Source organism: Schistocerca serialis, chromosome 9 (assembly GCF_023864345.2).
Source record: "Schistocerca serialis cubense isolate TAMUIC-IGC-003099 chromosome 9, iqSchSeri2.2, whole genome shotgun sequence".
Classification (NCBI taxonomy): domain Eukaryota; kingdom Metazoa; phylum Arthropoda; class Insecta; order Orthoptera; family Acrididae; genus Schistocerca; species Schistocerca serialis.
Genome location: NC_064646.1, coordinates 65,546,217 through 65,558,541, shown reverse-complemented (window position 1 = coordinate 65,558,541; position 12,325 = coordinate 65,546,217). Strand labels below are relative to the sequence as shown.

Genomic DNA, 12,325 nt, shown 5'->3' with positions numbered 1-12,325 from the left:
GTTGATACTTGTTTCAGCATTCAGGTAGTTCAGATCTCTCCTTGCATCAACAATGTTTACAAACTCTGTAGGTATAAGAAACAAATATTTGCAATCCATGTCTTAATTTAAGAAATTTTCTTCTGCTTCTCCATCTCAACTAGCCCCCCCCCCCCTCCCCCTCCGTTCAATCTATAAAACTCGTCCACATTATTTTTCTTCACAGACTGTATTTCCATTGTATTTTAATCCAGTCTTTCAAAAATAACTACATGGGTGATTATGAATTTTATAATGTCAGTGATTTGTATTTCCACCAATAATGCCATAAACTTGTGCTGCATGAGAACAACAAAATTTTATCAACTTTAATTCCATATTTAGCACTTAATATCTTGTTGGATCTACTATGAAACAGTAAAGCCTGGATTGAGCTCATATTGTGGACAAACGTGCTTCTGGCGAGAGAAAGTACAATTCAATTTGATATAGCTTTAAGGTCAGCAATGTTACAGAAAGAAGTCTGTCTTCACCTTCAAACACTTTGTGATTATTTGTAACATACAAACTGTCCCTGATTATTGTCTTTGCCCTTATTACAGTAAAATCCCTATTTAATAAATCTTTGGGGACCTAAATACTTTTTCCTTTAACAAGGGTTTTCCTCAAACGGTTTATTTGCCATAATACACAAAGGTGTACCCCAAATCATAATTCAAGCATTTTTAAGTGATAAGCGTGCTTTTTAACTGCAAGACTTTGAATGTCCTTGCCACAAAGTTAAATGTAATAAGTATTTAATTATTACACTTTTCAAAGAACACTTCCTTTATTTATTTACTTTTTAAATTGTGAATACTTGCTTGTTTTATTCTTCCAGCATACTGTTTTGAAAGAAGCTGTTTCTCCATTTGGCGGATGTAATTTAGAACAGATTCATTTACATTACAAGAGGAAAAGGTACTCCTAACAGAATCAATTCTTTGCACAGCAGTAGTGAAACTTAATGCAAGGACCACCACGACCACCACGACCACCACCACCACCACCACCACCACCACCACGCCACAATATTATCAAAACTAAGTCCTGGAAATGTGAAATGTGTTTTATTCATCTCATAATGTACAGAATTTCAGAATATGTCTGAGGTACAGGAGACATATCAAGGTTACAATTCGCTTATTTGAAACCTGATCACACTTACAATATTACTTTGTAAAGAATTTCCTTATTTAAAGTTTGTAAAATTTGCAACACTATAACTATCATGAATTTTAATTCCACTTCAGGGATCCAGCTCAAAGTACCACTTCATCAGTCATGAAATCCACCACAGAGTAGATGCATCTTTCAATCACAAAATCATATAACTTTCTTTTTGCAATATTTATCTTCATATTAATTATGTCACACTTTTTTATTATATTGAGAATTTTTATCGCTATATACTGAGGAGACTGAACACACAATTTTAGAGGTGAGCATAAAGTTTACTATTTGTCTTGTGTTGTACGAGTGTTTAAAATGTGTGTTTCATTTTTTCATCAGCTCTGCTATGTGGGAAAAGAATCACCTCAAAGATGTATGAATAGGAGACAGTTAATATTTTTAGATCTATAAATAAGGGTTGACATAGTGACCTCAGCTGTGTGGTGCACATATCACAAATGATTCTTTTTTGCAACTTTACCAGAGAAGGAAAGTTGCTACTCATCATATAACAGAGATGCTGAGTCACGATAGGCACAACAAAAAGATTCACACAATTATAGCTTTCGGCCATTACGGCCTTTGTCAGCAGTAGACACACACACACTGATCATATCTACAATAGTTTAGGATTTACTGTTAAAGTGAAATTAACACATTTTGTAACAAAGACCTGAAGCTAAATTCTGAATGCTTTGGTCGAACTTAACGATTGACATTTCATATAGAAGTGCATCATTAAAATGACAAATGTTGTGACTATCAACTCTGTAACTTCATTTGTTTAAAAGATATAGTAAATTTAAATTATCACATTTTCCATTAAGCATCAGATCATCATTTCCTCCAACGAAAACACATTGAATGATGACAGCATGACACCTTATTGGATCATTAGGTAATAGAATACTTGTTGTCAAGTTTAGTGCATAATAGTTACTTTTGTTCTGTATTCATTTATCAGAAAGCACATTGGTGTAAGGCTATTGGCTGTGACATTCACACGAGTGTAAGAGTAACTCTATGAATACAACCACTTTTGCTATTAGTTTGCTTTCTGAATAAACATTATTATAACAAAATCGCAACTGTGTGGCCTACATCATTTATGGGTCGTCAATTTAGTTCCTGATATCATTATTACTGTTATTATGTGTTATGTTAACTTTGTATTTTGCAAACTTGCCGTCAGTCAGACAATTTAACCAAAGGGTCACAAGTGTCTAATTTAGGATGGACAACATGACATGTGCGGTTCAACCTCTAGACGAGTTTGAGCCAAGACATTTCAATCGAGAGGAACCACATGTGAGCCCAAACATCTTTGGGATGTTAGTTCGCATTCCATATACAGAAATTAAGAAATAATGGACTTTCAGAAGTATTTTTAAAAATTATGCCTTTAGAGTGTAGATGTCTTTTAAATATAACAAGCATTGTGTTCTTTACTCACAGAGTCAGATTTTCGGTGGACTGGTCTCGACGAGCTGTCAGCCTCACGGCGCTGCAGGGAAACTGCCACAATACCATTAGTCTGAGCTGCCGTTACCTGTTTAGACAGCAGAATATGAACATCTAAACCAATTCCTGGCATGTAATAGATTAAGTAAATTATGTTACGAAAAAGAATTGTAGAGGAAAACTCTACATGAAAAATTGGAATTAAGGAACTATTATAGCCAACATAACAAATTAAAAATATGCCCGGAAACAAGACAGAGTGAAAAAGTAGTTAACATGTAAAAACTCTAAATGACAAAGGAAAGTAATGTGAAACCACATAATATCATCATTCATTATATAATATAAATACATACATTTTAAATGCAAGTAAAAAGGGTATGACGTTTACCATACACACTATTGTGGGTAAAAATGTGGTAAGCTAACAATACTCCAGAAAGTCCCACATTGAGATGAAATTTCAATGTCCTGAGTCTCATGGGCCAGAAAGGTCAGCGCAAAACAAAAGAATGAAGTTTTCAGCTAACTGAACCCAGGCAAGGAGCATATCTTTGGTGGAACATCAGCACCATTTAAAAATGGTTTCCGTCATGGTTATTACAATATGCGATACATGCAGGGCTGTGCCCCTGCATATTCGGTCATGACAGTTATGGATATGTTTCACAAGCCAGGTACAGCCTCTGTCTCACCACAGAGGTTGTTTGTCAACAGAAGAGTCGCTGAGCCGTTTACCATCAAGCCTCCTGCGGCTGCCACAGCTCTGGGCACACAAGGCCCATCACTATAGGGCGTGTATGTCACAGTAAACAGCAATGCACCTATTGGCGTCAGCATGTTCACGTTCACCTGACTTCGCATGTGTAGCCTTCTGCACTCCAACCCTCAGGGGCCCATTATGCTCCTGGCTCCGACCAATAGCCACTACGTCTCTGATACAGACCCAATGCTTGCTGCTGCCCACCGAGGTGTCATCATCTCCCCTTCACCGTGTGGCCCGTATGACGCTGCATTTGTGTCAGCTGCTCCTGAGGGCACTGCTTTGCCCTATCTGCTCATCACATCATGGGACCTCATCACCTCACAGGACAGTGTCGTAACGACACCTTGCTGCTCATCAATGGAATGCCTACGTTCTCCCAGCCTCATGGGACTGTGTCGTTACTTATCCTTTCTGTCCCATGCCACTTCAATGTCTGACTTCTTTCTAATAGGCATCTAATATGCCCTATCAAGGGTCAACATGTCTGCTATCAAGCTGTATAAACATTCATTCTCAGAAACTGTACATAGTCAAGTTAATAACTATTTGTTACTGCAAAGTGTGCATCTCAATACTGCCGATCAAACCACGCAGTAAAGGACACTAAAATGGTGATTAAGGTAATGGTTTTGTGTAGTTTTCTTAGTGCACTTACCTCATCTGCCACACTAAAATGACAATGAGGGCAACTGGTTTGCCAATGCACTACTCTTCACTCATCAGCCATACATAAAATGACAAAAATGATGATTCTTGTTTGTGTTAAAGTGTGTTTTGAAGTTGTCTCCTCTCCTCTCAACTGCCATGTCAACAAGGCTGTTCTTTATGTGGGGGTTTAGTGTTTCTCATTGAGTTTTAGTTCCTTTTGATAGAGCAGGGTTTCAATTTCAAAAATTTTTGTGTGTTTTTCAACCTATTGGATTTTCGTTTGTGTACTAGTTTGTTTTGATGGGGCAGCGTATTCATGCATATTGTGTTGTCACAGTCAATCTGCAGTGGTTGGGTTGAGTTTTTTGGAGGAAGAGACCAAATTGCGAGGTCATCGGTCTCATCGGTTTAGGGAAGGACGGGGAAGGAAGTCGGCTGTGCCCTTTCAAAGGGACCATCCCAGCATTTGCCTGGAGCGATTTAGGGAAATCACAGAAAACCTAAATCAGGATGATTGGACGTAAATGCAAGTCCAGTGTGCTAACCACTGTGCCATCTCGCTCAGTAATCTGCAGTGGTACTTATTCTTGATTTTGATACGTGTTCATTTTGTAAATGTTGGTATTAATTCTGCAAATTGTGTTGCAATTTCTCAATTGTTGCAAGTTTGTGAAATTCAATTTTGGTAGTTGTTCTATTTTTTGCATAGTTTGGGTGGTTTCTATGTAAGCGTGAATTTTCTTATTTGATGCTGTTTGCCTGCATTGTTTCCTGTGGTTAAAAGGTGAACTTTTTATACTTCTGTTGATTCAGATTCCGCTTTGCTGGCAGTGCATTTTCAAGCAAGGTTTGAATGGCCTTTTGAATTACCATGTCTGGCCAAACATTGGAACTGTCTTTGATTCAAATCTTTCAGTTATAGGGTCAGTAAATTCTGAAACTGTTGCAGAGCGTAACTCAGCTCACTCAGGTTTTGGCTACGAAGACCACATCTCAGCAAGTTTCTCTTGCATCTGCACTGAATTTTTGGATCCGATGGTGAGGCAAGGGATTGGCCGCATAATGTTGACAGTTGGAGATGTACTTTATTGCATACGGAATCAAGGTACACAGCACAGTGCTCACTTTATTCAGAAATCTTTAGTTTGGACTGTCAGTCTTTTTCCAGTCTCTCATCAGCACAAAGTAGACTATGACTTACTAGCAAATGGTTAGATATGCATTTTTGTAATGACAGTCACGTCCGGTCGTACTGAGTGTGCACCGATTTGTTGGTTAATGACAGACAGTCTCCGCCAGTGTTTCAGTGAGCGGGATCATGAGCAGTGTTCAGAATTGTGTGTTTGGCTCACTGGGCCACTTTCAGTCAATTTGTTTGCTTTGTCGCCATATCATGTGGCATTCTGTTTCACATTCACGAAGTTCTATGGCAGCGTCCTCTCCAATCTCTGGATGAGATGCCGGCCCTACTGGAACGGCAGGCCATCCCCTGTCGACAACAATGTCAACCTTCCCGTCAGTCCAGCCGTCACAAGTCCTCTAACGATAGCCCTCTTTGTGTCGACAGCCCTGTTGACGCCAATGGCAACTATCACGTCAGTGCATTGGTCGCCAGCCCTTTCAATGCCATCACAGCCACCCCTGAGGCTGGCCCAGCCATTCTACATGTTGCTGCTGTGTCTGACCATGTTGCCACTGCTGGCCCTGCTGCCATTCTCACCACTCCCACTGGAGCCACTGAATCCGTAGTGCGTTCTTCCGGGCTTCGGGTTGTGCATTCATGGAAATTTTTCTGCAAGCCCCACTTACACCTGATCTTGCCTGTCACCATCTGCGATGACCAATTGCTGTTCCCCTATGTGGATGTGCTGTGTTTCTTTTGTTGGGATCTTTTTCTCATGTTTAATGGTTTACTTCAGTACATTCATATGTCTTGTGCTGGGCTCTTGGAAGTTCTAGTGAAATGTTTATGTGCTTTTTCCACTCCTGTGACTCAGATGTCCATGGTCCTGCACCACTTTCTCAGCAATCTTGTTTGTTGTATTCTGCATTCTTATTCAGGTGTTTATGTACGGAAAGACTGATTGTCGGGGACTGCACTGGACAAGATTTGAAAACCTGACAGCTTAGAGGTGGTAGACAGGGTAATAAACAAGACAGAGATTACTGACCAAACATCTTGCAAGAGTTAATAAAAGTGGAAACTTTACTGCACTGTACATGGTAGAGGCAGGTGAGGGGAGGAGGGATAGGCAGAAAATAGTTTTTAGGTTTCCAAATGTCATGTGGTGCAGTCCCTAACAATCAGTCTTCCTTCTCATCCCATCCTTTAAGTGCCCTCTGATGTAGATGACTTTTCCAATCTCTCCCCATTTTCTAAACCTCACCAGTCCTTTTTCTTCATCCCTCTTCCTTCCCATCGACCATTCTGTCAGAAGGAAGAGCTAGTGGCTCAGAAAGCTTGTCAATTTCCTTAACCTTTACATGTGTGTGCTCCCTTGCCACCACTTTGTGAGTAGATTTTTTTTGTCTATCCAGTTATCTTATATTTTCAAAAATTCAGTATTGTAAAAAGATTTTTAAGAAGGCATTCAATTTTAAAGAGACCTTCAATGATTATTACAGAATATATTTAAATGATGTTTTTTTATGAAAGTTTCCAATTCTCCACTGTTCATGTATTCTTATGACTCCAAAAAAAACTCCATTTCTTAAGAACTATGCTCTTAAGCGCTGTTGTAACATTCCTGCTGCACCGATGCACTTCCAAAAAGTGAACCTCACAGTATATATCATTGCATGTAAAAAAATCTCTAAGCAACCCATCTTGCAATTACAAATGCAGGAAAAACACAAAATGCATGACAGAATATGGACACTGTCTTCCAAACACCCAATCACATCTTTCAAACACAAAGAAGTACATCTCTCTCTCTCTCTCTCTCTCTCTCTCTCTCTCTCTCTCTCTCTCTGCCTGCCTAAGTGTCTATGGGTTTTAACAGGATGGTTTTGTATTATTGCAAAATATGAGAGAGAGAGTCTCACAGAAAAGATACAAGATTTGGGGTGGACATCATTAAAAGAAAGGCTTTTTCGTTGCGACAGAATTCTCCTCAGAATGTGAAAATATTTTGTTGACACCAACCTACATAGGGAGAAACAATCACCACGATAAATAAGGGAAATCACAACTCTTACAGAAAGATTTAGGTGTCCGTTCTTTCCGCACGCTATACAAGACTGGAATAATAGAGAATTGTGAAGGTGGTTCAATGAACCCTCTGCCAGGCACTTAAATGTGCTTCGCAGAGTATCCATGTAGATGTAGAGGTTTCTATGGAGCCATCATGGGAGAAGTGGAGATTAACGTCCAGAAAAGTGGCACGACAAATTGAAGCAGCCCAAGTGAAAGGGAGAGAAACTGGATTAACACTGCAGGAAAGAGAGAAGGTGTGTGCGTGGGCGTGTGTCAGCACTGTAAAACAATATTCAGTCATTGGCAAGTTATCAGCACCTGTTGCCTAGTACACAGGAGCAAGGCTAAAATAAAAGTTTCCCCAGTCTGTGGATATATTTAAGTTCGAACTGTTATCTCAGTTGCGAAAAAACTTCGCCACAGCTATATTATAGACCATGAGATGAGTAATTTGTTATGTAAGTCACACAGGCAGATGGCAATCTTGCTGGACATGGCTTACCACACCCCACTGCCTGTGGCAACTACTCTCAATCTGCAGTGGCAGGAGCAAAGCCACTCGCCAAGCCCAGTTGCTACTAACCATATTCTCTAGTGGCACAAACTAAAGCCTCAACAATATTAAAATCATATTTGTAAGCATAAATTTATTTAAAGCTGCTACTTCTCATATGTAAATTCAAAAAAATGAAAAGAGCTATTTAGTATCTAATGTACTCAAATACAATAAAGTTATTTCTTATACTTCACAATAGAAATGAGAAGTATTTTCACAAACCACTGCACATTCCCAATTTTCTGTGGTTCAATATTAGAATTATTAATTAGTTCAACAGTGAGCAACAGAATAATTTATTATTATATTAACAGATATAACCTGAAGAAAGTACCTACAATGTGATGATACATCAATGGTATGCTCCCTTCTTGTTTTTCCTGATGTGTTGTTATGTTAATGGGAAAACAGCCCTCACATTACTGTCAGTATCTGATTTAGAATACTTTTCTTCAGCACTGTTAGTTCTATCACTACACCCTCCAGATGTACAATTAAAGTTCCAAAGCTTTCTTCTACAATGGCTTCATTTTTGACTGCCTCTCTGATGACACTTGCAGTGCTGTTCACAATTTTCATTCAGGTCTCGCCTATCGCTTGATAAGCAGCTGCCACAACGAGATTTACAACTTCAGAGATGGTGAATTTCTTGTTGTTTGCCGCAGCAGCATAATTTCTTATTGCACCTGTATCCCTTCAATGGTATTGAAAAGACAATGGTATGGAGAAGCAGAACAATTTATTGCTGTGCCTTTTAGCAATCTTGTCAACTACCAATGTTGGAAATTGTGGCCCCTTTTGTGCAAAAATTTTGAGCAATTCAGCCTTTTTCAAATCTTCTACAAGTAGGTGTCTTATTGTGAACTACGGAATGATATGGGGCACTATCCATAATCATCACTGATAGACCTTGGTAATTATCTGTCTTTTTGCACAAAACCATCTGACATACCTGTATGTAAAATAAATTTGCTTCCTTTAAAATTATCATCTTTCTAAAGTGACACGAGCACCTTAGATAGTGTGGGATGTTTCCTTCTCTTATAATAGCTATGTATATGGTGACTAACAGCATCTTTCTTGAGATCATCAAAAGCTGTCCAATTGGTTCTTTCCCGGACACTCCTTTCCTGGTGTTTGCAGCCTTACTGTGCCACTCTGTCCAAAATATTATGTACCGTTTTTTTTCCCTATCATTGTAACAGTGTTCTTGCTTTCTTTCTGTTTTATTGCAGTCCTCTTAACAAACTGAACACCAGAAAATAAGGGCTCACCTTTTTCCTTTTCGTTCTCAAAGTAATCCTTCACTTAACACACAAATTCACATGCCTGGCTATGTAGCACATTTTTCTTCTTCCTGTTCACTTCAAGTGTTGGGTTGTAACTACTTGTCACACTGGACACTGATCGAAACGAAACAAAAGAAAATGAACACTAAAAACAACAAAAATATAATTATGTATGAACTGAACAAGCAACGAAATGACCCCACCGGTTGCACGAGACACTCACTGGTTCATTTCAGACACATGTACATGTTACCCACTCGAGTGGGGTCTTCCACTGGCTGGCTACATGCGATAGCTAGGCAATGGAATCACATTACTTGGCTATCAGTATCACAGACTCAACCCCCAGATTATAATCTAATGTGTGGTTTCCAATATTTTTAATGTTTATGTTTTCTTTTTTTTTCTTTTCTTTTTATTAATGCAGTCAAACCACTTTATACAGGGTGTCCCATTTATCTTGACCACCCTAAATAACTGTTTGTCCAGATGCAAATTACGAAATGTTTCACGCAAATTTTCTTTAACCGTCAGGGGGACATCAATCAGCATGAATGACTTCGCTGTAGCTTTGACTACAGTGGTATGACTTCTTTAAATGGCGCACTATAGTTTTTATTCAGTAATTCATTTCTCTCCTAAAGACCTATTCAAAAACGAATCACAGTGTACCATTCACTGAAACACAGTGTTGTTAATTACATAACACAACAACGGTGTTGACGCTCCCAATGCTTAGTGTAGGTACTCGGGGTAATGGAACACATCCATCGGAGTAATGGAACACATCCATGTGGTGACGTTGACAGAGGACAAATGTTAACGTAAGTAGAATGCACAAGCATCATTCCGTCAACCATAATCAGTTCAAGAGTTGTACGAGTACAATGTACACCAACGAAGAGAAGGTAGAAATTCTACTCACCTATAGGGAATGTAAGTGAGCAGAACAGTAACTGCAATACTGTTTTTTTATGAACGGGTACATTTAGTACAGTAGTTTAGTCCTTTTAAATACTACTGTGTAACATATATAGCACCTTACAGGATTCAGGCAGGTTCATACAAGGCAGGGAGGTTTATTAATGCGAACAGGATACAGAGCTTTAAGTGCAGCCTAGAAGAGGTAGAATGGGATTAAGTATACAGAGAAAATGATGCTGATGCCAAATTCAATTTCTTCCACCGTAAATTTGTCTCAATATTTGAGGGTTGCTTTCCTGAAACATTATCCAAAAAAGTCATTACAAAGTCAAGTAAACCATGGATTACTAAGGGAATTAAGATATCGTGTAAGAGGAAGAGGGAAATATATGGACAGGCCAGAATAAGTCAGGATCTGATGTTAGTTGCTTACTACAAAAGATATTACAATATTTTAAGGAAAGTCATTAAGGAGTCAAGAAGCTTGTGTGTTCTGACAGAAATTAATAATGTGGATAATAAGATTAAAACTATATGGAATATTGTCAAACGGGAGACGGGGCAGCCTGACAGTGAAAAGCATACCATAGCAATAAAGCTAAATGATGATGATGATGATGATGATGATGATGATGATGATGATGATGTGAGTGATAATTCACAAGTTGCAAGTATTTTTAGCAATCACTTTCTGAATGTAGCAGCAAAAATAGTGTTAAAAGGTTCAGTTGGAGAAAAAAAAAATGTCATTCCCCAGGACTTTAGGCCTTTAGAAATAGCACCAACATCCTCCACTGAAATTAAGGGAATTAGAAACATACTGGAAAACAAGAGCTCATGTGGTGTCGATGGAGTCTCTAACAGAATTGTGAAGTGTTGTTCTAATTTAATAAGCGGAGTCCTTAGCGATATATGTAATGCTTCGCTGGCACAGAGAATTTTTCAAGACAGATTGAAATACGTAATTGTCAAACCTCTTCATAAGAAAGGGGACAAGAGTGACTTAAATAATTATAGACCAATCTCATTGCTGACTTCATTTTCTAAAATATTCGAAAAAGTTATGTACTCAAGAGTAGTCTCACATTTAAGTGAAAATAATTTACTCAGCATGTCACAGTTCGGATTCCAGAAGGGTTACTTGACTGAGAATGATATCTACACATTTACCCATCAAATAGTACAAGGCCTAAATAACAAATTATCGCCAGTTGGGTATTTTTTGTGACCTCTCCAAGGCATTTGACTGTGTGGGTCACATCACACTCTTAGAAAACCTCAGGTTTTATGGAATTGAAGGCTATACACACAGCTGGTTTGAATCATACTTAATGAAAAGAAAGAAAAAGTTGTGCTGAACAGCACAAATAATATTCGCAAGGTGGTAAATTCTAGTGAATGGGGAGTTATCACAAAGGGAGTCCAACAGGGTTCAATTTTAGGTCCTCTGCTGTTCCTTATTCATGTGAATGCCCTCCAACTTAACGTTCAACCAAGCAGAACTAGTACTTTTTCCATATGACACAAGTATTATAATAAATCCCATTCCAGAAAAAGCAGCTGAAGATATTGTTAAGGATGTCTTTCAAAGAATTATTAAGTGGTTCTCAGAAAATGGACTCTCCCTTCTTAATTTTGAAAAAACTCACTATATCCAGTTCTGTACACCGAATAGAATCACACCGAATAGAATCATACCGACAACTGATGTAGCATATGAACAGGGCTCAGTTAACAGGGTAGATTTCTTCAAATTTTTGGGTGTTCACACTGATGACAACTTGAACTAGAAGAAGCATATTACTGAGCTTGCTCAAAATGGAGTACATTATTCAGCAACAAAAATCTTTGTTCATTTGCCCAACAACATAAAGTGTCTGGCAGGTAGCAGATCAAGTTTTAAATCTAGTTTAAAATCATTTCTTTTGTACAACTCCTCCTACTCCATGGACGAGTTTCTGTTTCAGAAATGGTTTAAAAAAATTATACCTCTAAATGTAGTTGCATGTGTAGAACTAAAAATTTCAGTAATATTAATATTAGCACTATTCATGTATGTATATATATCTTGTAATCTGACTTGTTCCACATCATATCATTAAAATAATCGGGAAAATTATCTACGGAACATGACACAATTAAAACTAAAGTAGGCATATAGTAAAGACTGTCCTTCCTACAAACTGCATCAACATAATGTTTCTTTAATTATTGTTATTGTTGTTGGATGTAGGCGAAATGCTATGCATGCAGCGGAACTGTATAGGGAGCGATATCCTGACAAGAACCAACCT

The 12,325-nt window shown here is 38.3% G+C and overlaps 1 protein-coding gene across 3 annotated transcripts in view; it reads right to left on the bottom strand.

Annotated features, from left to right (window-relative positions):
* The window catches only part of LOC126418589 (RNA-binding protein 26), a 283,506-nt gene that overhangs the window by 223,890 nt on the left and 47,291 nt on the right, over nt 1–12,325 (bottom strand). For all 3 annotated transcript variants that reach the window (XM_050085417.1, XM_050085418.1, XM_050085419.1), the window contains exon 4: nt 2,645–2,740. In XM_050085417.1, the coding sequence (XP_049941374.1) occupies nt 2,645–2,740 (96 nt within the window). The remainder of the gene's footprint in view (nt 1–2,644; nt 2,741–12,325) is intronic.